At 34.0% G+C, this 26,628-nt stretch overlaps 1 protein-coding gene across 4 annotated transcripts in view; it reads right to left on the bottom strand.

Annotated features, from left to right (window-relative positions):
* Nucleotides 1-26,628, bottom strand: part of LOC149790267 (acyl-CoA 6-desaturase-like) — an 83,749-nt gene that overhangs the window by 46,022 nt on the left and 11,099 nt on the right. For 3 of the 4 annotated variants that reach the window (XM_089972316.1, XM_089972313.1, XM_089972315.1), the window contains exons 1-4: nt 20,142-20,258; nt 12,775-13,001; nt 7,996-8,148; nt 2,728-2,874 (exon numbers count right to left, since the gene is read on the bottom strand). In XM_089972316.1, coding sequence (XP_089828442.1) covers nt 2,728-2,874; nt 7,996-8,148; nt 12,775-12,963 — 489 coding nt within the window. In that variant the 5' untranslated portion in view covers nt 12,964-13,001; nt 20,142-20,258. Of the gene's footprint in view, nt 1-2,727; nt 2,875-7,995; nt 8,149-12,774; nt 13,002-20,141; nt 20,259-26,628 lie in introns of those variants that run through there. The other variant, XM_089972314.1, reaches the window with a different exon arrangement.

The following is a 26,628-nucleotide window of genomic DNA, read 5'->3' as shown; positions in this document are numbered from 1 at the left end:
GCCCCTTTGCATGATGTAGTAAGGAAACACACGCCTCGAGTGCCCTTTTGCATGATGAAATAAGAAAACACTCTCCTTGAGTGCCCCTTTGCATGATGTAGTATGGAAACTCTCCTCAAGTGCTCCTTTGCATGATGAAATAAGAAAACACTCTCCTTGAGTGCCCCCATTGCATGATGTAGTATAGAAACACTCTCCTTGAGTGACCCTTTGCATGATGACATACCAGTACATACAGCCAACATAAAACTAAATTGAATGTTTTTTTAAAAGACAGATCACTAAAATTTACAAGGTGTAGCAGGCGGAGAGGTGGGGGGTGGACCAGATTAAGTTAATTTTGTCTTCCATGGAGAATAATATACATGGTTTAGGACTCACTAAAACCAAACTAAATGATAACTACAATGATAATCTAATTCACTGTCAAAGCTTCAATAAACCATCATACAGCAACAAGGCGACAGCAGGGGGGAGGTCTTGATGTAGATATTAGAGACTGTAACTAGAAAAAGGTGAAACTGAAATATGAAATTGAGAGTATCTGGGTGGAAATTTGTCCAAGCTGGTTTCATTTACAAATTTCATTTAAATTCTGAATGATAATTTTGAAAACAAACATGTTCCATCACAGGATAATTAAACATATAAGCTGGAGTAAAACAAGACACCTTTGCAATATGTAACAAACATTTCAATATCTGTCTCTCGTTCTTACTGACCCACTTTCTAGGAGCTCTAATGAAATCAAAATCTTTAAAAGATGTCACCTCTAGATGTATATGCATTAATCTCTTAATTATTTCTAAGCATTACTCTGTTCCTTATCTGTGTATGAATATTGTTCTGTGCTTTGTTCTGAAGGGGCATATACATATTTTTGTCAAACTGGAGATCAGAAACTGATCTTTATGATTATTATGTACAATTTTCCAGAGTTCACAGATAATTTTTTTTGTTGATACATCCGCTAAAACTTCCTTCCGGGAGGGTTCAAATTACACCATAAAGCTTATTCCAGGGAACAATGTGCCAATCAAATTTAGTTTAACAACCATTTTTGTCATGCTTCAAGACCCCAGATGTGTAAACAGTTGCCTACCCGAAAAACAGATGTTTTGACAAGAATGGTTAAATAAAAATACTTTCTTGATTCAGCAGTTTAATGACTGCTATACCAGATTTCTTATGTCCCATAAAGCTGTATTAGGATTTTTAGTCCATCAATGCCATAGTTTGCTTGTGCAGACAGACGTATTCAAATAAATATCTTTACTTCCTAATTTCATTTTTTTAAATCCATATTAATTCAGATTTCTTAACTCTGATATGGATATATGGTTTGGAAGTATATGATCTGCAGGGCTATAATGACTGATAAAAGTAAAATTTGCCTTTCTACTTTTAAATTGTCTTTATTTTAATTAGGCTCAGTATTCTGCCCTTTCTACATCTACTTTTGAAATACCACTGAATGGGAGACTGACCATCAGGCCATCTATTTTTGTCCATCCAACATGTATATCTGACTTGTATTTAACGCCATTTTCGGGCTCACATCGCTCACTGGTATCTCCATTAACAATTTCCCAGCTCCATTATTACAATATACTTCACTTACTTTAAAAATTATTGTCATCATCACTATCATCAGCCAGTATTTGCCAAATGAAAACGTAATAAGCCACTCTGGAAATCTGATATTTAGGGTTTCCTAAGTGGCCCATGCATATATGTGCCAGAAAGGTTACCACTAACAAATAAAACATACCCCTCTCACTCATCAATACCCTGATTCCCTGAGCATTTACAAACTGAGTGCACAACCACTTATTCGCCATAGTAGAGGGACCAGTTGATTTCCATTCCAAGACATGTACACTTTCAGTGCTTTGTTCATCTGAGGAAAAGCAATCGGCAAACTATTTTGAGTTGGCCATAAAAATGTCAAAATATGGGTTGGGAAAGGTCAGACAAAAATTGGACAATCCCATCTGTTTCACTGAACGAGCTTTGAAAGGGAGATGTGTTCTATTTTATTTGGTTTCTTCTATATTTTTATCTGATGTTGATAACTTTCAGACTTGAAGTTTTAGTTAACTACAGAGTGGAGATTCAAAGATGATCCACCAATAAGTCATGATCATATGATCTGAAAATTGCACTGTGTCAAAGTCAGTACAATGTGATTAAAAAAGCAAGTAGGAAAGTTGTGTTTTGAAGGGGGGTGCATGTATGCAAACATGGTAAATATAAATATGTTCCTTGTATGAGGGCCTCAAGGTAGATTAGTTCATCAGCTAACTGAAGAATCAACCCACTATGCCAAAGCACTGGGTGAATTGTCATGAATTACAATAATAAATGTATGAGAATAGCATTATAAGTAATGTTTAAAGACACAATAAAATTTCTCATTAAAGTCTCTTGAAGTTACAAATGCTTTAAAGAAATTCCAGATATACAATCTCACTCTGTTTCTTCAGCCTTTTATTCTTTTTATCTGCTGAGCAATGAAACCATCTCTGATATTATTTTGAAACTCCAAAATATCAAATTCTGAAACAAAAATATTTCCTTACACATCTAAGTTCACAAGATACAGCTATGTAAAGAACAAATTATTTGTCATGGTCTCCGACCTTGAACCTGAGATCATGGACATAAAAATCACTGACCTCGTCTCCGATATACCCATATGTAAAGTACAATACTGTTTTAACCTACCTGTACAATTGTATAGAGTAAAACAGAAAGTAAATACGGTCCCCATCCAGTTCCAAAATACAGCATATTCAGATAGGCAAGGACTTCAAGAAGCAGAATGTGCCCTAGGGACAGGACAAAGAATGTGTAACTTGGACTGAATAAATCCTGAAAACAGTAAAGAATATAAACAGTTAATATTTAAACCTGATATGCTACACAACAAATTACAGGTATCAACAACACAAGTTTTCCTAGTAATTTAAAATTTGAGAAATTGATCAAGATGGTTATACGTATGCTGTAGTACAAAACATGATCCAGAAAATTCCAAGTGTCATCTGAAAGAAGAAGAATTTACTAAATATGGGGTGGATTTGTAAATTACACAAAGGTATGGCCTGCAAATATTAGGAACAATTTTCATGCATTCAGTTGACTCCTGATGAGAATAATAATGATGTGACATATAATCAGACTACCTTATATTAAGCTACTCAGTCATAAATGTGATCAAAGATTGCAAGGCAACCAAAGCAAAATGAATACTTCATGAAATAAAGAGCTTTGTTTCACAGATCACGAGGAGAGGCAAGTTTCAGAAAAATACTGAATGATGAGAAGATTCACTATTACTTGCAACAAAATCACGGCATCAATATTTTACTAACTGAAAACTACAAATATTGAGTTCTGACTTAGACAATTGCTGCACAAAATAAATGTCATTAGTTTTTTTATATAAAAAGGAGTCTTGTTTTGTGGTGTATCAACAGGTAGTCTGCTTCCCTCCTTTGCAGATACCCTGCTTGAAACTCCACTATAACATAATAATCGAGGAACCAGACTAATAAAAAAATAAAAAATTTCAGTGATGTAACACAAACATTTCTGTGTACACATGAAGGTTGTTGAAACCAGCTGGAATAATGTTAACGATGTTTCAGATGTTGGTCATTTTGAAAACTAGAGTTGTTCGATAATCGATTATAAGCGATCATCAGTTGGTTAAGCAAACCAATAAGATAATCGATTGTGAAACTCCTTAATCAACTGTGTGAAAAGGGAGACTACTTCTTTCAGTTGCATGCAAAGCATAAAGGTTAGTAAAACTCCAGTGTAAACAGTAAGCTAAATAGCCTCACAACTTAAAAATATAAAACCATACCATATTCTGCAAGTGCAAATTTTCATAATTAGGAACGTATAGTCATGATTACATAATTAATAATTAAGTTGTTAAATTGTTGAGATAATAAATTTAAACACATTCTGACGATTTGTTTCAGTTTAACTGTAATATCCTTTGTAGTATTTGTAAATAATGACAAACAAGAATACCATGTCCTTCTATACTTTAAATCATAGACACATCAAATATGAATGAGAGGATTTAGGGGGGATTGCATCAGTATTTCAGTTGCATAAGACTGGTCTGCCATAAAAAGTTGCTTTCATTTTAAAAAAAGTTGTGGAACAAAACCAACACAATAGAAAAAAACATAATATTTGTATCAGATTAAAGGATACATGTCATTAAAGGAGATTACTAAAGTACATATGTTAACAATATGAACTCTTGAGCAAAGATTTACCTGTACCAAAAAAAATTACTTTTAGAAACCAATTCTATTTGATTATCAGCTGGTTAAGTGGAACCGATTATTGAAAATGGAAGACATGCCATCCCATAAGGTCATCTGGTCTATGGCCAGTAGTGATACAAAAAAGAAAACAGAAGTGAAACAAACACAAAAAGTTGCTCTAAATGTTGGGATGCTAATTGGCACTAGGAGCAAGGACTAATGTAAGCTAAATATAATAATGAAAACAAAACATACTAATTCACACCTTCAAGGTAAAGCAAAGTAAAATTCATATTTGGAAGAATGTTTTCCAATCAGTTAACTGAATATTTGCCTAGTGTAATTTTGAAGCTCATTATGGTGTCATAAAATTAATGATTCAATACTTGCTAAAGTAATGTTATCAAAATGTATCTGCTTGAAGTAAACAATCTTACGGAACTGAGTAATAAAGACAGAAAGCAAATGTGTTTCCATTGGACTATATGCCTTGTATTAGTGGTTTTGGTTTTGTGTGATTTGGATTTTATTTTACTTAGCTTTGACAATTTTCCAGTCATATGACTACCATGTCCACAGTGTGGCAGCTTATAGTGATGTCTAGCACTGGGGCATTATGCCGCAGACATGTGGCATGATGTCCCATCCAGTCACATTATCCTGACACCAGACCAACAAGTCCTAACACTAACCTCTAAATGCTGAGCACCAAGCGAGGCAGCTGTTAGTACCATTTGTACAAGTACAAATTGGTATGACTCGGCCAGGATTTGAGCCTGCAACTTCCTGCATCCAATGCGGATGCTCTAACAACTAGGCAACCAGAGCCGTCTTCCAAAATCATAAAACCATTCAAGGGATTTCTTTTATTAATGTTGCAGTCCTCTCAAATGTCCATTTTTAAACAAAACTATAGATTTGTTTTTTTCAGCACTTAGCAATGTAAAATAATATTCTTACCACTAAAATGCACACAGTTAGACTTGTTTCACTTATAGGAAGCCCTTCAGTTATGGTCTCAAAATAGTGACATTTACATTCATTTGCATAGGGAGTTTGGTAGGGGTGAGTATTGCCAGGAAGATAAAAAAACATTGCAATATATTGCATATACGGTATGTTTATACTGCAATATGTATCAATACCTATCTGTCTGCAATAATGAGCAATTTGCCTTGCAAGTAATAAATTCTGAATAAGAAAATAAAATCATGTTGCCTTTTATTTCACCGAAACACCCGCTAATATAATTACATTCAAAATAGAGCCAACAATACATGAACACGAGTGAAAACTTCTGAGTAGGAAAGAAAAATTTGCAAAAGAACTTAAGTATTATTTAGCCTGATCAGAAAGACCTTTGGTCAACAAATTAAAATGATCAAAAAGTTTATATCTTAAATTACAATCACAACAAGGAACAAAAATAAGTTTTAAAAAATGCATGTAATCATAATTTTCACACCGACAAACATCTTGCTTTGATTTGAAAAAGGAATCAGAAATATCAATCATTCCAAACTTTTGTTGGTTTCAACATCAGACTAACAATGTCAGTTGTTAATGCAATTGTAGATGTGAGGGACAAGCATAATTTGATGTCCTCTTTGGATTTTAAATACAAATCTGGCATCATTTTCTCTGAAAACTTGTCTAGATTGTACAATAAATCGCAGATCAAGCACCAATGCCATGTTTAAAAATCCCTTTTCTGACATAAAACTGGATGGACCCAAGTTGTGAATACTGAATGTGATGATGTCATAAGTGACAGCTGTGCCTCATTGTGACAAAGATTTGTATTTAGTCTGTGTTGGTTGCTGACCTCAAACATTCGGTATGGCTTTACTGGAATCTTCAGTTTTTTATGCCAGGGATTGTCTCATGTCATTGTTGCACAGTAATGGTGGACTGTAAATGAGCTGAGAGGTTTGTCATCCCAGCTATGTGTTTGATTTTGGTTGTGCATATATTACCTGCAGCAACTATTTAGGTCAAGTGTATTGGTGCCAAACTCACTTTATAGTGAAAAATTATTCCAAATAGGACTATTTGCTCTTGGATTCTTCATAAACTCATGTTTAGAAGCTGTCATATTGGTAATGATGCAAAGATTAACGGAAGACATTGGTCTACACAAAGTAAGTTCGGGAAGGTCTGGTGTAGGTGAAGAAAAAATCAAGTATACTGGTATTTCAATACTTAAATTGCAATATACCATATCAGGCATTTTTTACTGCAATTTACCAGCATATTGGTGTATCGTTACACCCTTAGAGTTTTGACAGCATGAATTGATTTCCCTAAATTGTAACATCCTGTTTAAATGACTGTCTCTGTTTTAGACCTGGACATCATCCAGAAATGAGAGGCATTACAAGATTTACTAATTTGGAGTCTTCCCCATGATGCATGCTGTACTTCTGTTTTTAGATTACATCAGAATTACCTAACTTGTCAAGAAAGTTGGCAAATTAAAAGGCAATGTTGAATCTGAATGTAAAATATTATCAACAGATGTGGTGCAACTATTTCCAGCACCAAACTTGCCAATTGCTGGCTAACAAATATTTTATGAATTTTAAATAGAGAAATAAAATTCCGTTTGTCCAGCTTCATTACATGAGTTACATTTTCAACCCTAATAAAGTTTTAATACCAATTTAATGTAATTTGAAACAATGATGTATCTTTTGTTGTTTTGTGCAAATTGCGATTGGTCACTAACTGCTTAAAAATTAGTAAGAAAATGTTTCACATCAGAATATTTGTAAATTCCTAACGTAACGTATTAAGGTAATTGTAACCTGATCGACTACAAGTACATGAAAAATGGACACATCTTTATATACATCTTAACCATAAGGATGCTGCTTTTATTCATTATGTATCTGTGTGTGTGTGCGTGATTTGGATTTTTAACATAGCTTTAACAATTTTTCAGTCACATCACTGCAATGTCTGCCATGTGGCAGTTTATATTATTATTTTTTTAAATATCAGACTTTAAAGAGTTGTACTTGAACAACAGCTTTGTTTCCTCTATCCCAAATGACCCAATTACTGGCATCCTTCCTCTATCCCAAATGACCCAATTACTGGCATGCTGACTCTAAATATTTCATGCTTTTAAAAAAAGGAAAAGAAATTTTCGACATGTTATAACTGCTCTTAAATGGGTTTAATCTTTCATTATGGGTAACAGTGGCAAGCATCACAATCAACTGAGAACTTTTCATTATCACGGTGTCTCAATGGCACCGATAGGACATGCACTAGGAAACCTAATCCAATATGGCTGTCTTTCATGCAGTACAGGACTGTTGAACTATAGTAATGGGCTTTGGAATACCTATCAGTTGGTAGTACAGCATCAGACTTGTAATCCAAGGTCACAGATTCGATACACACCCAGACCAACTCAGGTTGGCTGCCTCAGGGTGTCCTTGGGAAAGGCACTGCATGATATAGTCAATGTTGTGATGAAAGTGCTGCCACCTACCAAGATCACTATTTAGATAAGCAAAAGAAATAAAATATTTCAACAGTAGATCTAGCAAACCTAGTTTCCCTGCAGGTGATTTTAAAACTGTCAAAAACCTCACCACTTAACCAAATGACTGAACATTTTTGTCAACGTGAAACAGAAAATGTCATTTATAAATTGCAAAAATAATGCTGCATTTACAATAATTAGGCTTACCATTTTTTCAGCAGTTTCACGGAGTTTTCTAAAGTCTTGCTCCATTTCAAGCTTATCTCCCTTGGTCTGGGACTCATCCAGTTTCCCGATATTGAGGGGCTTTAGATACTTCTTCACATAATTAAGGTCATTGTGAAATGCTTGAAAAGCATCCTTTTAAATGTAGAAAGAAAATAAATTAGAATAAATCAACCTTCTGTTCACCTTACAATGAAAGAAAATATTCAATGTAAAATTAATTCAAATGATACAATTAATTACAAGAAATTTTAAACTCCACAGAAAATTCTCCTGTTTCGAACACATAAGCCAATACATCTACAGGCAAAATCCAAGCAGCATTTTCCTGAATCAGAATAGCTGTATATGTGATTCAAATTTCATTTAATATTTCCTCATTAAAATAAAGCTGGCAACTCCAGAAACAAAGAACACCATAATCTATTAAACAAGACAAAACCCTGATCAAGATTTAGAAAGGTACCAGTACATGGTATTCCAAATTCTGTATCGGAATATATAAAATAATAATATGGTTATTTATCAATCTGTAGATCATTTTTAATTACTTTTTTTAAAAGCAAATATCTTACTGATCCATGTTTAATATCAACCATTTATGGATCCAACTACTAACAGCGTAGTGCCACCACAGTGTGCACGGACACATTAGCGTCTATATTGTTCATTTTATATTCACGATTTCAAGAAGAGATCTAAATAAGAATTTCATGTCTTGGATATTTTACATGTGGTTTAAAACCAATTATCTTTTTCTTACAAATCTGGTGATTTTTTTTTGTGAACACCTAAAAACATAAATGACAATAGTGAGTCTCGAGCAGGAAAATATTAATCACGCCTTTGAGAAAGCTTTGTGACCAAGACAAATGGATGCACTTGATTATATGGAGAAGTAGCGATAACAACTTTTTCAAGATGGCTACCATGGCTATCAAAACGAATGGAAATCAGATCAGCATCATTTTCAATTCCCCATAGAATCATCCAGGATCATAAAATATCTTTGAAAACAAAACCCATGTTGATATGGCCAACCATTCAAGAGCTGTAATACAAGATTTTCTAGATGGCCATCATGGCAGCTATACTGGAAGTCCAATGGGCACAATTTTCATTTAGGATCAACTTAACATTTTAAGGAATCACTGTGTACTAAATTCATGTAGACAAGATCACTCATTCAGGACTAGTAGTTATAGCAGGTAATGACTGCTGTGGCTGCCATACTTGATGTCAGATCGGCAACAGTTTAATTTAGGAACAAAGAAGACATTCAGTGGCAACCCAATGTCATTATTGCCATCTGTTCAAAAGTATCAATAACATATTTAAGATGACCACCCTTGCCATTATCATTAGTTATTATAATTATTATTATTATTATTATTATTATTATCATCATCATTATTATTTAAAGTAAAATACACTGTATAAACAATCAAGTTATAATAATAATGGTCAATGAATGTAATTTAATAATAAAAAAATTCTTCTTTGCTATGATATATGTATATTCAATGGCAAATTAATGTTCTCAGCTGACAGGCCAGTTCAGCTGATTATATGTAACTGTGTCCTTAGGAAAGGAACTTAGTTCACATTTCATAGGCATGATATAGCCAATAACGGATTAGAAATGCCATTAAAACAAAAAGAAGAAAAAAAAACATCATAATTATAACAGAATTATGATCATAAGATATTGATAATGGTCAGAATCTATAATTATTACTGCATGATGATAATTTAGTATAATACTGAAAGATAAACATTATTATTACTAATAGCATCATCATGATCACACTCAGTATTCTTATAGCAATACGTAGCCTTGCCAAAGCAAAATTGCACATATCCAACATTGCAAGAATATTCCTGCTTTAAAAAATATAATTGACCTGCCCATTAACAATTAAATTTTTGTTTAAAGTTTGTTTATTTTCACATCAAAAACTGTATTAAACTAATCAGGATTTAAAGTTAATGCTTTGATTATCTAAAGTTGCCCACTGCATTACCTCCCTTGATTTAGGTTTGGTTTGCTGTAACATGACTTCAATTCTAGAACAAGCTGACCATTCATTACTTCAGAAGTGTACCATTCAAACAAAAATTTTCTTTTTCATCAGCATAATGTTGCATTTTGTGATGAGAAACACAAAAACGGCAATTTTTTAGTTTTCAACATTTAATGGATGAAAGGCAAGAAGATATGGACGTACAAGTTATTATTGTGTTAAACCAGGAAATATCATAAAGAGCAATGCAAGTGCTGCTCATTGTAAATTTTCTTTTAACAAATATAGAAAGTTTCAAAACTATCCCAAAATAAATTCAAAACGTAGAAAAAGGATTTAGACAAAGTTAAGGGTGGACAAATTTCTAATATGGAAGGTAGTCTGATAGGCTACAGAAAGGGGAATTATGTTAGTCCAAAAGAAAGTTTGGAACACCATGTTTCAGTGAATAAACATTCCCAATGAACAAACCATTAAAAACATGAAGAAAGATAAAATTGCAAGGTGATCAACGGTTCCATAAATAGATAAATATTCCAAGTATTTATAAAATGGTTTTTCAAAAATTCAGCACTGAAATATCTGCAATTTAATCTTAACAAACAATCAAGTAAACTGGTTTTGGTTGATGGCTGCTAGAAAGTCCACACACCGGTAACTTTTGGAATCTAGCTTTAGTTTTTGCAAAATAAATGAGAAGAATAAACAGTGCAGCTTAATTATAAATGAAATGAAATGAAAACATTATGCCTGGATAAAAAGACCCAAGTGGGTCTTCATGCTCATCTCAATGCTGTGATGCAGTTTATACTTGTGTATTATAAAGTGTATTTGGCATCCACAATTCAGATCACATGCTTTCTGAGGAAAATTTATATCTGCTAAAGGGCATAAAACTTTCATTCGTTCACTTGTAATTTCAAGCCCAATTCTCATTTACAATTCTTTGACACAGACTTAAATGAATGCAAATAAGTGTTTTCAATCTCAAACATAAGCTTGTCAAGTATTTTGATGCACATTACTGATTTCAAGGGGGCCCCGAGTAGCCGAGTGGTCTAAAGCGCTCTCCGTTATGGATCACTGCCATCTCACCTGTCTGTGTGTGTTCGAGTCTAGGATTCGGCCAATGTGGGTATGTGAGACAGCTTGCCAGTAGCTTCTCGTGGGTCGGTGGTTCTTCCCGGGTTCTTCCTCCACCATTAATACTGGCCGCCATGTATATCCTATCGTGTGCTGAAAAATGGCATTAAACCCCACAACAACAACAACTGATTTCAAGGTGACTAGACAATAATGTAAGAAAATGGATAAATTAAGTATTCATTAATACTAGAGTTGTGAGTATAAATGACTCTTTAAAAACAGTCTGGCTTTCATTATTGTTGATATAATAAAGGCGATGAATCTGCTATCTTATCTAGGCAAAACAAAATAGCTTGATGCCAGAAGCCGCCAATCACCATGGATTAATGACACACACACACACTCTCACTCTCTCTTTAAAATATATATATTTCCAAACCCTTTTCTACCTATTTACCTGTCTGTACAAAATGTACATGTCCGTTTTTGATATTTTAACTCTATATGAATTCTAACCCTTTCTCATTTACAAATCGATCCAAACTATTTATATACATTATATAATATACAAGGTTAATTAGTGGCATATGGTTTATGCTAACAAAGATAACAAGAAAATTGAAATAAAATAAATATTATGTGATTTCCCTGAAATATCCCACATCTTCTTCTTATATCTTATTTTTTTAAATTCATGTTGGATATTATGTTTGGAACAAGCATACATTTCCCAAGGGTAAGTTCAATTTTCCAGGCAAACTGACTTTTTTCAAATTTGTAAATTACTGGTGTGGTTCGAGACAACTATAGAACACATGAAAACCGGAACACCATCAATCAGATGAATCCACTATTTTAACATATTGTGCTGTTTTCTAATGACCACTATTAACAATGAGACTGCATATCAATCGCAACTTATTGTCAATTACAATAATAATAATAATAACAATAATAATAATGAGGACTTTGTATAGCACCTAATCTTTAGAAGCTCTAAGCACTTTACAACATTAGACAACACCTGTAACATAGAAAAACATATATAACATTCTTAGGTCTTTAAGTTTGTTCTTGCAGTCAAAATAAGTGAGTTTTAAGTGCACTCTTGAATGGGATCACTGTGTCTTTGTGTCTAAGTTCAATGGGCAATTCATTCCACATTACAATTACAAGTCTGTAAGAAGTGAAAGAAGTTTTGTCAAATCACAAATTTAAAGGATTACTATGCATCAAGTTATTAAGATTTTTACACATTATACCTACTTAGAAGAGCTACTGAAACACTAATTCAAGTGTTTCATTGAATAAGCATAACAGCTGTGCAATAATCTATAATGACCACAAAATATGAGAATGATACCACAAATATGATGTAATCAATAGACAGTGTGCTAACTTAAACATGTGTTAAATTTTGTAAATAAATAGTGAAAATCAAACTTAAAGCATGTCATCAAATCATGTTTCAATTCATATAGCCCTTATCTAGTTATTATGCTGAAACCCAATTTTCTACAGACAGGACAGGACATAATGTCATGGATGGACAGAAAACAAAGCTGACAATATCACTGCCAGAAAAATGTCTTGCAATCCATAATAATTGGTTAAAACAAATATAATATTAATGATAAATAAATGGACGTACTGTTGCATCTTGGCCAGCATAGAAACCAATAACACGATTTCCACCTGGGTGCTTCTTTATCCAATTGGTAATGTCGTACACCTCCCCTTCAATCACCAGCCATGGCTTTTCCTTCACATCATGAGTCTTTATCTCTTCCCAGGAAAAACTAGGCTTTGCCCCTTCAAAAAGCTTCCCACCTTTTCCCATCTTAAAGCACGGCAAGTCAAATCAACAATATAAATGCTCTGAAAAAGTCCAAAACAGAGTTTTAATCACAATGGCTCCCTCATTCAGACTAGACTATCCACAGAAAATTTAATGGCACCAGATGTTCCTGAAAGAGATCTGAATAAGTATGCTATACATACTGAATACTATTATTTTAAATTGCTGAGTGACATGCTTATAAAATTCTATAACTTTCTGTATTACACTTTACAGTTGATGGTCCATCTATGGCCCAATTACACTCAAAACCACTGGCACAAAGTGATATTTCTCAGACCAATTTAATGGCAGGTATTAATATATTAATATGGAACAAATCTATGTTAGCATGAGCTAAATAAAAATGTTCTTCATCGGATGAAAAGTATGCTATATATAATTAATAATATTATTTTAAATTGCTGAGTGACATGCTTATAAAATCCTATAACTTTCTGTATTACACTTTATAGTTGATGACCCATCTATGGCCCAATTACACTCAACACCACTGGCACAACGTGATATTTTTCAGACCAATTTGTGGAAAACTTTGTGCAAAAAACTAATAGCATGTGGTTATAACTAACATTTTATTTTGGATTGGGGTGGGGGAGGGATGAATTCCCTTATGATGGTATTATTGAAGTATAATACCCATTTGGTCCTGTTGTCCAAGCATGGTGGTAAATCAAATGTACATAGGTGTCATTTTATTTAGCTATAAGTCCATAACTAAGCCGTTATAAACGTGATTATCAACACGTAAACAATTTACACCTTATCAAACCAACGATTCAAGGTCGGGGCAGTGTAGATTTGTTCTGACCTATAAATATTTAGAGATAAGTTGATCAAGTAATTTTACTTACTGTGCATGTACCAATTAAGGAGACTGGCCAATGTATGAATACATGTGTGTGTGTGTGCATATATATATATATATATATATATATATATATATATATACACACACACATACATATACACCTAAAATGCAGTATGACCCTTCACAAAATACACTGATGTAACCATTGCCACTATGTAAGAGTTAACTCAATTTACTCAATTTATTCTAAATCAGTCACTGTTTAAACCCACAAACTTACTCTACCATCTCTGCCAAAAATTCTGGTCAAATACACATTTAAAATACTCCTATTTTGTTCCTAAGGACAGTCAAGACATGTCCATCTGACAACCATTTATCTATCTGCCTCCATAGCTTCAAACTAATGCTCACCAATTACCCTGTTGCTAGCAAAAGTCTGAATCAGCAACCAACACAATAAAACTATCAATCTTAAATTTAGAAGGTGCAAGCTGATGATACATTTGTTAATGCCATTATTATTGTCATCTTTTTTCATTCATTTTATTTCCAAAATGGGGTAAACACAGCATCTACTAGTGCTGCTCCAAGTATCTGTGAAACCTTAATAGCCATAAGACATGCTACTCTAAACATTTTTAGCAGTCATTTCAAATTAGTGTATATAAATATACTTGCTTATAAGTCAAGTCAAACTGCGTAGATCCTGATCTGCCATAGCATAATGCACCTGCAGATCTGGACCTACGACGTTCTACTGATTATTACTAGCAAACTGCACAGACCCCAATCTGCCAGCACATTATGCAATGGCAGATCTTGGTCATTTTAAGTTTGCAGTTGTACTAGTCTAATAAGAGTATACCGGTATATGGTGTGTTTCCTAGTCCCAACAATTTCGATGCAATATTCGCTGAACAGAAATCAGTCGTGTGAGCAATTATTAGCAGGTGGCACTAAATGAATATGAATGAAAAAAATACCTGCATAGCAAGAGATATCATTCACCGGAGTTGCTGACATGTGTTATGAGTGCAAATTCACACACATAATGAAACTATAGAGAGGGGAAAGAAAATCTGTGGAACACATTTGTTGATGTATTCTCTATTAATGTCGGTGTTAAGGATCTTCCTTCCTACATCATCTAAGATTATGATGATAAAAGCATACAAACTAAATCTGATTGCAATCATCATCAGAGATCACAATGATAAAAGCATACAAACTAAATCTGATTGCAATCTTCATCTGAGATCATGATGATAAAAGCATTCAAGCCAAATTTAATTGCAATCATCATCTGAGATCATGATGATAAAAGCATTCAAGCCAAATTTAATTGCAATCATCATCTGAGATCAAAATGATAAAGCATACCAACCAAATCTGATTGCAATCATCATCTGAGATCACAATGAAAGAAGCGTACCAACCAAATCTGATAGCATTCCTCATCTGTGATCACGATGCTAAAAGCATACAAACAATATCTGATTGCAATCATTATCTGAGAGCACATCTGATTGCAATCATTATCTGAGAGCACAATGGACAAAAACATACAAACCAAATCTGATTGCAATCATCATCAGAGATCACAATAATAAAAGCATACAAACCAAATTTGATTGCAATCAAATTGTGGATAAAGCATCTAAGAGTGTTCACAAGCATGTGTAGGTGGATGGATCGTCTGATAAATCAACCCCCAAAATCCGTGTTGATACTGATGGATGATACATGGCTGAGATGTCACCTGTTCATTAAAATGTGCACTTTGCTGCATATAAATCTTTCCAGAACAACAATATGTAACACGAAATTCAAAAGGGCCAGGGGACAGAGGTTTGTGCTATTCCACGTCGATTTACAAGTCAACAAACATTAGGTTTGCTCCACAAATATAATGTACATGCCACCAAAAGAACCCTTCACCCAACGTTAGTGCCACAGCTGCGAGAAACAATGGTTAAATTCTATAAAATGTACAGCAATGTGTGCAGCCTAAATTGGCTGCGTATTTTTCGCATGCTTTAATGAATAGGTGATATTAGCCCCTAAACTGCCAATCAATAACACCATGGACGAGGGGCTGATTTATGGACCTAGTAGATGGACTGACAATGTACACGGCATGATAGACAAAACATCATACCACAGCTTGCTTGGTTCTAAGTCATTTCAACTAAATGGCAAATGCTTCAGCACTTTTAACACTGAAATATTAGCAACAGAATCTTTACAAAATGAGCCAATCAGATCCATGATTACCTTATTAATTGCAGCAAATCTTACTCATTACTGAACTTCAACATCTTAATATAAGTATATCAAAATTTGATCTGATCTGGCCTCCAGATTTAATTTTTAAAAAGCACAGACGATCAGATGCAAGATCATATAATTAATATACATAAATCTCACTTATTACTGAACTCAAATATCTCGATGAAATGAGCAATAGTTTCAAAATTATGGTAGGTAGGTAGTTTAGGTTTTTTAACATTATATGTACATCACAACAATCAGGGGTCAGTAGGGTTTTGTAAACATTTGGACAAATATATATTTTTTTAAATATTTAACTCTAACTCACAGAAACCAAAATTCCTCTCCTTTTAACATTTTTCAATCATATATTATCCATGACTCACATTGATAAAGCAGGTTTTTATAATTTCTGGTGCCATTTTTTTAAACATTTAGACCAGTAGGCTATATACATGTTTATCAAAATATCACGAATCTAAGGCACATTCACATTCAAGAAACCTGTCTGTTTTCTTGGAACTGTTTCATGTACAGTTACTATAAATAGAAAATAAGGTAATTAGATACAGCTCTAGCGATGGATAAATGCACTGCAGCCAACAGTCACACAACACAAGCCTCAAACTGTAATCATTATTCTGTGTCTTGCTTGCTCCTAATATCACCTGTCTTTGATCTGAACTTGGAACCCTGGGGAAGGGGGGGGGGGGAATGGGTACCCAGTTGTCCTCTTTACTCAGATTATTATCAATGCGCAGGTACCTGAGTAAGTGGGTACCTGCTGACATCTTTAGTCACATGATCATGACTAGTTGACAATTTTCACCTGCCAAACATTAATTTGGTGCAAATAAATCCAACTAGCTCACAACTTGGAATACTGATCTGTTCACTTCCACACGTTACATAATTACTTCCAAATGCTCTACTGAATGAAACTGGTGTCTTATTTTCATATAAATGAAACAACTGGCTGCAGTGGGTTTAAACAGTTATCCAAAAATAAGAATAAGCCAAGGTGTTCCAAATGCTGAATATGGCCTGCCAATGATCAGAAACTGCCAATTCATCATTAAAATGCAAAGGTTTTTGGATTATATACAGCTTCCTCCAGGAAGAAAAAATTTATTGATGGTGCAATCTGAAGAAAATCACCGCTATAATGGCAATCTGCATTGTTCATTAGTGAAATAGAAAAAATTTAGTTTTATTGGTTACCTTGGTAACAATTATATGTGGATCTTGATTTTAATCCAACCGCATGAACATGAACCATGACCAGCCAAATCTATGTGCAAGCAGTGTGCTGGCATAGGGCTCTGTTTTAAGAGGGGCACCAAATCAGAGAAGAAAAGGGGCATAAAAATCAGACAAGGGAGCTAAAATAGTTTTTGTACAATAAATAAGAGCTCCATGCAGTGCTATGATGTCCCTTCAAGTGAAGTGGTATATGACACCCAGCCAGAGCAATCACATTCGTCGCAGACTGCACAACTCATGGCACAACACTGTTGACAACTGGAGCAACACTGACAGCAACAGAATGAGCTAGTTGTGACCAGCCAATGACCTAAATCCCAAAATATGAAAAATCCCACTGAAATATAGAGCTGTCAGGTTCTGGGGCACCAGACTTCGGACAAATACAGGAAGGTCTCGCTCCAATAAAAATACCTATCCCAAATGACCACAGATGGCGAGACTCAGGGTAGCATTACTGAGTAATTTTGGCTATAATAAACTTAACTGGATAAACTGGTTAGGAACATTTAGAAATGCACATAGCAATTTCTTTACAAATATACAGCAAAGATTTTCTGGATAGCGGATTTTATTAAAACTTCCTGGATTATGATGTCATAATGTGCATGGTTTCAAGACGGTCATTTAGCAAATAAACAATTGAACTGATCTTACAGCATCTTTCTTCCTAAAATAATTTTCATTTACATTGATGACATTAACCAACAATGTTTCACAATTTCTTTTGTTCTTTGCCCTGCATTAACTTTCTGCAGCATAGCAACAAGAGACAAAGCAGGATGAAAAATCTAGGTTAAGTGAAAACAATAAAAATATGACCACAATTGTTGTGGAAAAAAGGTAGTACCCAGCAATGGTCTGACCATAGCATCACCTAACATGTAAATATATCTTCCACAAACAAATATTTTTAAATGTCTTTCTTACTGCTTGGTAAGTGACACTTTTTTCACAGAATATTCAACATGAATTTGAAATTACCATGCATAAAATCCTGCATGTTCTTTAAAGAAGTTTACACTTGTCTCTGAGGAAGTTTTGCAGATTTCTATTTTATCAAGATTAAAAGTCTCCATGCACTAAAATGATTTTGAATAATTTCCATGACAATGATTTTGTCTTAAATATCATAAGCAAGATGACGTAAAATCTCAATTTGTAGAGAAACTCTAATAAGTTTAGTATCATATAGGATAAATGTGAAGGCTATATTCACACAGCTGCTGTCTACATCAGCTTGAAGAGACTTTGCACAGCAGCCATGTACATTGTCTGGAAAGCCTATTCACACAGTCACCATATATATATATATATATATATATATATATATATATATATATATATATATATATATATATATATATGCAGAGCTATTTATATGGTTTGTATATGATCTGCAAAATATACTTGATTATGCAACTGATTATGTTTATTTCCACATTTGTAAGTAGTTGTGAAAACTTTATAATGCTCAACTCCTTTACCCGAGTAGAAATATAAATATTCAAATAATAAGAGTGAATCTTGTGGGTAAAAAAGTTGTGTTATAATGAAGCATATCATGGCATGGTTTCATTGTATGCTGCTCAGGCCATTTAAAAGAAGGTTCTGTAACCTCTTGTTTAATATGCTGTGTAGGAATAACTGTCATCAAGATAAGTGAGACCAACGTTTTGTGACTAGAAGTTACAGGTTAAGGTTTTGTGACTAAAGGTTACAAGTAATGGTTTTGTGACTAAAAGTTACAGGTTAAGGTTTTGTGACTAAAGGTTACAAGTAAAGGTTTTGTGACTGAAGGTTACAAGTAAAGGTTTTCGAAGCTAAGTTTCTTTTTATTTTATGTTCAGAAGATTTGGCAAGATAAAGTGTTATTAGTTTGAAAGTAACAGATTTCTTTCGTAATGTCAGCTGTTTACTCTGTTCTGTAGTGCTTTGTGTACTTCAGTACAGTAAATGTAACATAATTCTTTCTTCATTCAGGATTGCAAATGGTGCACTTTATAAAAAACAAAAATACTCGAAGATCCTGGATCTTTTGCAGGATAAATTTGGTAATGTTAGATGTTTACCATGTATGTTCTGTAGTGAATTGTGTACTTTTGCGCAGTAAATCTGAGTAACATAATTCTTTTCCTTATTCAAGATATCAAAAGACGAATTAAAAAATAGAAAAATAAATAAATAAATAAAAGTCATGAAGATCAGAATCTAGATATTTTGATATATTTTAACTCCACTACAGTGGATGATGATATTTCTTGCTTATGTAACATTTATTTTCAAAACACTTTTGGAGAAGAAAAAAAACAAATCAAGACACTTAAATAAACATTATCAACATTTTTCCTCTAACGAGAACAACTAATTAACGGACAAGCCTCTAATTGTTTGCAAAACATATCATAATTATTATAATCCAAACTGTAAGGTAGACAGGTAAATGATACAATTGTGCACCCGGCTACCCTATGAATAAACACGTCCAACAAAATAACGCGGAAAGCAATTTCTTTGTCTGCTTCTCAGTTCCCTTTTCGGTATTTGGAATAAGTTGAATTAACTCCGCGTTAGCGGTACGGTATGTGTGACTTTAAAAAACGTATTTGTCCATCAATACAAGCTTTCATTTATTTTGTAAATTAAATGCAATATCGTGATATGTTGCCTCGCCCGACATTTCAACGTCGTCCATTAAAAAAAAATCAATGGCGCTTTAGAGCAAACGCTATGGATAAATTTATTGTCCTATCCAAGAACAATGAGTAATGACATGTCCAATTCTTAAAATTATTCTCGCAAATATATTTACCTTCTTAAAATAACCCAGCCCTCAGTCGATGAAAATTCTGGTGCAGTTAAACTTGCAGATATGCCGGTATATCGGGTCATAAGGTGAACTGACTCATTCGGAACAACATTGATCGCGTGATATTCTGCACAGATTGCATGGTCTTTGATTTGTCAAATATTAAAGTTAGCGCACGAGTAATATTAATACAGCAGTGAAATATCAATGTCTATTTTTAGTTTTAATATAATACATATTTTGAGATTAGCAAGCTTAGTAACTTTAGAAAAAGCTAAAGTTCAAGGTCGTGTCATGTGCAACCCAAAACCGCACATGTATAATGGCATGTGCTGAAGTTAAGCACCTATTTACATCGCGTTGGGATGAAGAGGAGGTGGAGGGGTCATTTACCTTGAATCCTAACATTGCACTGATTCCTTATTATGGACAGAACTATTTACTCGTTAAAACGGGCAAGAAAATATTTTTTCAAGCTCATCACAGTCGATTATTTCCCATCAATAACCACCGCTATATGCATTCGAACGAGTGTCAAATGTGATGAACGTGGAAAGTAGAAGTATCGTATTCCCCCATCCTACCCCAAAACGACACCAATATTGCATTTAAAAACGGTTGATTTTGTTAAGATAGCAAACAGCAAAGAAAATAATCTAAATCACGATCTAAACTAATTGTAATATTTTTCATGAGAACGAAATTAATAAGCTTTATTGAAGAAAAAGATATAAGTAAAGGTTAGCTTTGAAATAAATTCAGGCAGTGAAAAGAGATTGCAATATCATAGTAAGTCAAACATTAGAAAAAATATATATTCATTACATAAATATGTGTTGTTGCGGCTTTAAATATACCAAAATAATGCATGAATTTTATAAAATTGTATTGACTAAACTTACTCCCCAAACAATGATAAAGTACTTAAAGAGGATTCCGGATTCTTTTTATAGTCTCAGCCTTGGAAAAGTGTTAGTATTTTAAAACCTATGCTATAAAAATGCAAAGTCCATATTAAAGGTTTTGGGGATTTTTTTTACCAGTTAAACTTTGGATTGGCAGAAATACATGACCTGTACATGATGAATGTAGATTACAGCTTACATAAGTGCTTGCCGGAAGGGTTATTTGTTCATATTTCCTCAGTTCCTTCACAAATGTTTAGAAAATAGTATACTATATACCAGACGAAAAGTGCATTCATTTCTGTTTTGTTATGTGTATTTTAAGTGATATCCGACAAATTAAACAGTCACGTTTCTATCAGCTAACCCAGAGGCAGTGATGAGGGCAAATACAAGGTCAAAAGTCCTAACTATTAACTCTTCTTTATTTTTAGTAACAACAATGAAATGCACTCTGACCTCTTTTGTTGTCTACCATCCTTCAAGTATGTGACAACAGTCTTTCTATAAAATAACTTCACAGGTAACTTAAAGTTGTTTATGCAGGATAGGAAAAAGAAAAATTAGTTGGCCAAGTTGTTCTACAATGTGTCATTCACGATTCCGCTAAACACCGCCCTGTATCTACAAAAGTTGTTTTTGTTTTATTACACAAAAGTTGTAAAAATAGAAAGAAATGGATGGCTATGTATAACATAAGCTGTCTGTAAACGGTTGTTGTTGTTTTGTAATTTATTCATTCACAAGAGTGCCTTTAGACACATTTGCAGTAAAGTTCTGAATGTTTATGCGCAATACTAATGACCATCCAATCAATGTCAAACTGGTAAATTTATCAATCATAACGTAATTACATCTTTTGGCGGTTGTTTCTTGCGCAGGCGGCATGGTTTGATAGTGGTTAGACACCTAGGTAATTTTCATTACAGTAAATAACATGTTCATCAGGTGCGTAGCAAGCGCCCAAGTAACCGCTTCAACAACTGCGGGGGGGGGGGATGTTCCCATAAAAAAAAGTTCAAATAAGTTTTGCGGGGGAAGGGGGACAGAATTTCTTTATACACCTTTGATATACATAATTCAAAGCCAACGAATTATGGGACCACTCAAACTATAACGACGGCGATTCTGAAGAGAGTGGTGACGAGGATAACGCCGATTTTATTGTTGGTTGTATATGATGATGATAGCAACGAGGATGATAACAATAACGACGAAGAATAAAAGCTAGGTTAATATACCTCCCCTCTTCCATTATTTTCAGAACTGTTTTTCCTTCCTCCTAATGAGGGAAGATTGCTATTTGAAGAAACAAAATGCGGTTAAAATGTCGTATTTTGAGGGGTTTATACTTCTGTGTATCATAAATTAAATGGCGTGGCATTTTTGTACTGATGCTTTTATCGGTAATTCGTCATGTAAGAGGAGGCGGTAAAAAAGGAAATATATTATGTCTTGTTTCGTTTACCTTTACCACAATACCAGAAATTTTACAACTATGTCCAAACTCTGAGCAGCGCCGGCCTTAGCAAACGCTGGGCCCGATTTGGATCATTTTGTCGGGGTCCCCTGGATGTACGCGCGGTCCCATCCCACCCCTGTGAGCACGACATTTGGAAATAAACTTTTAAACAAGTTTTATATGATATTGAACATAAAAAGTTTCTTCCATCGTTTTAAAATTACTTTCGTGCTATAGATATATTGTTAAAAATTACTAACATGCGGGGCCCGATTGTGCTAAATCGGTCCAATCGACCTGAGGCCGGCCCTGTCTGTTAGACATATTAAAGAGACATGCTTCAGCCTTACAATCACAGTCAAGACCGACATGTAGTAGAAACTAGATTTATACTTAAGATTGATGGTGAAATCTGCATTGTGTAATAATTTTGGGTGCTGACCAGTATTGGCCTTTATCGACAGATAGCAGTTATATAGAGATCGCTTAATGCAAAGGAGGGAAGAAGAAACAGGATTAGCATGAGAAACAGAAAGGTGGATTTTAAGTACTTAATAAACAGACCATCTGCGTGTCCACTTTCATCTTTATTTTGTCCAGAAATGGAAGTAATGTATTGTTAACAGGTCATATAAATAATGTAAACATGTATGCACAACTGACCATTGAATACGTAAACAATCTGTATTTGGGGACAATCATGGTAACCACTGACCACGCCGAATAGGTGACCACTACCTAAAGACATTGGTGAAAACAACAACAACAACAACAATAAAAGGAATGCAATGGAGTGAATCTTCCTGATATTAAAGTCTGGTGACCTGTCTGAATCGAATGGTTGTACCGTCTTTATTTGCTTATATGTCAATTATAACTGAAAACAACAGAGACCCTGATCTGCCATCATATAATTCACCGGTGATCATGGTCTGTACTATTTGTTTGTTGAACTGATTGTATAGACCCAGATATGCCGGCGCAGAATATGCAATTTGTTAGATCTAGGTCTGCGCATTTGTTAATTGGATTCGACTTAAAAGCAAGTATACACGGTGTGAGTGGCGATACGTAAAGGTTAAGCATATACTAAGTATAAGTATAAACTGAATAATGCAATTAAACGCACGAACCCATGCGCATGTGGCCTTGGGGTTTTTGTCAGCGAATGATATTGTTTAAGTAATAATGACTGTTGATAAGTATTCTTGCAGCCCTGCACGATGTGGTGGTTATCATTTGTTGAATAGACCTGCGCGCTTTATATGGACGACTTTGTTAAACAGTTTCAACTTTGTACTTTCTCATGCATATTCAATCAATTTAACGTGCCTCTCTCTCCCTAGATCTTTTGCCTTGACTTGTTGGTCATTATTTAGTTCATAAGTACACGTTCAAAGTCTTATGAAATCCACTTATGCAAGCGAGGGTTTTTACCTCAGACCCACCCTCCCCCAAGTTCATGAGGTCTCCAGATTCGCGTGGATAAAATTACATGTGTTTAAATAAAACAATATAATTTTAAACCGTCTAATACCTAGCATAACGTAACTATAATAAGTATGCACATATGAAAGACAGTTTAAAGACTGCTTTCTGGGTGTATTTTTAGATTTATTATACCCCTCCCCTATCTCAAACGCCTATCCCAGTCCCCACTGCCTCCACAACAACCACTTCAATAAAACAAAATTCAACGAAACGTCAAGGCTGCATGAAAGGACGGACATATATATATATATATATATATATATATATATATATATATATATATATATATATATATATATATATATGAACGGAGCGAAATATTAATGTTATTATAGTAGAGGACTTGGCAACAATCAATGCTGGCGAAAACCGAAACAACGCCAAATATCAAATATAATTCATTAAACCATGCTTTGTCGAGAAGATGGGTGGGGAATAGTTCCCAACATTTTTATTTTCATGCAGGCACGGAGCTGGAAAGAATGACGGAATAAAGTATAATGCTTCAGACAGCGTATGTCATAAAACTTAAAACAATGTAACATGCCAAACCAAATGAATATTAAACTGAGATATGAAAGTGCTCTTTCTGTAAACTGGCCTAGTCCATCGTCCGCCATGAGTACAGTAAATCAGACCCCACACCTTGTGTATGATATCATATAAATCGCCGATGTATCGCAAAAACGTTTCATGGATGACATCTTGGTTTAGTCTGTTTTAGCACACATACTAAAAGTAATAATAAATAAGTTCTCACATGGCAAATCTCAATATTCCTATAACAATTAATAATAAATAACTTGTTTAAGCTTAAGCAGCAATTAACAATTATATATATATATATATATATATATATATATATATATATATATATATATATATATATATATATATATATATATATATATATATATATATATCCAACGTTGTTTCTATCCTTTAGTAACTATATGATAAAAATATGCATGTAAGTCGTAATTTTAAACCGTTTCAGAGACCTGCCATTCAATATTTGGGTATGGGGTCTAGGTTGCTCTTTCCAACCAGGATTATTTTCTTTTTATCAAAGTTTCTTGTTCTTAAATTAATATAATGGATATAATTAGTTCATTTACTTATTTTTTTACGAAATCAAAGAATAGGTATATTTTACTTTAAGCTACAGAAAAAAGGATTTAAAAAATACAAAGCACCATCCTCCATATTTAAAGTTTATGTTTAAATGGAAGCTTATGGAGACTTGACCTTGCACAACTATGTCCGACCGCTCCGATGACCTGGTAATTAAAGCGTCCGCCTCGGATGCGGGAGGTCGTGGGTTCGATCCCCTACTGAGTCATACCAAAGACTTACAAAAATGGTACTAACAGCTGTCTCGCTAGACACTCAGCATTAAGAGGTTAGTGTTAGGACTGGTCGGCCTGGTGTCAGGATAATGTGTCTGGGTGGGACATCAGGCTACATGTCTGCGGCATGATGCCCCAGTGCTAGACATCATTATAAACTGCTACACTGCAGACATCGTAGCGATATGACTGAAAAATTGTTGAAGTTACGTTAAACATCCAAATCACACACACACAAACCTCTGTCCATCTATTTAGTTTCTTCTCAAAATTACATAATACATGTAAAGTAACAATTAATAATTTAAATGACCTACAAGATAGGAATAAATTTATAGAAATTTAACATATTCAAAATTAAAAGTGTTTCTTTTCAATATTACCTGGAAAGTTTATGTGATTTTACTCGTGGCAGCACGTGACTGTTTACAATAGTCTCGTTAGTAAACAGTACTCTTCGTGAGTTGAATTTGCATTTCTTATCTATTCTTTTTACGGTTTAGTACAGTTAATCATGGAATCGGCTTTAATTACACAATCAACTGTATTTAAAAAAAATTACCATTGATTTGCCGCGTTCTTTGAATAGACTAATAGATTAGTTTTTTTTTTAGCCACGCTTATATCTCTTATTAACAAAACGCATCGCATACATCAGCGAGCATAATAGTTTATTTGTGTAGAAACTGGGTGTTGTAGAGGAGATATAATTACTCGTAATAGTAATTATTAGTAATAGTAATTTGACTCGAGACGTATGATAATTTCCATTCATTATTTACGTGTAGTGCGTTTTGACATTTTATAGAAAAGAAACGTTTCTATAGATATGTGCGAATGAACAACTAAATTTCTAGAAAATTATGATTTTAGTCAATGCAGTATAGTACTTTTTTCGTTTCATATTTTCCATTCTTGTACGTGTTTTTGTCCCATTTAGGGTATTGGGATATAGAATAGATCCAATGCGCACTCCAGTTTGCCGTAAGACACGCCTAACGGACGAAACCGGGGGGGGGGGGACTGTGTTGTACCTTATGTTGATGTTTCTGTTGTGAAAGTCTTTGACTTTTTAAAAGAGTGAGGTTTATATACAAAATGTGACTTTGTATTTTTTAGGGTTTTAACCATTTTGGACGCTGTGATTGCTTTTTAAAACTTTTGTGAATTCCTAAACGTTGGTTATCGCAGCATACCTGATTTAGGTTGTAAGGTGATTCTATGTTGTGTTTCAGGATCATGTTTTTACCTGTTGTAGTCTCTGACAAAAATAAAATCGGTCA

The sequence above is a fragment of the Sinohyriopsis cumingii genome, chromosome 10 (genome assembly GCF_028554795.1).
Source record: "Sinohyriopsis cumingii isolate HCF-2022 chromosome 10, ASM2855479v2, whole genome shotgun sequence".
In the NCBI taxonomy this organism is placed as follows: Eukaryota; Metazoa; Mollusca; class Bivalvia; order Unionida; family Unionidae; genus Sinohyriopsis; species Sinohyriopsis cumingii.
This window is presented reverse-complemented; position numbering and strand designations above follow the sequence as displayed.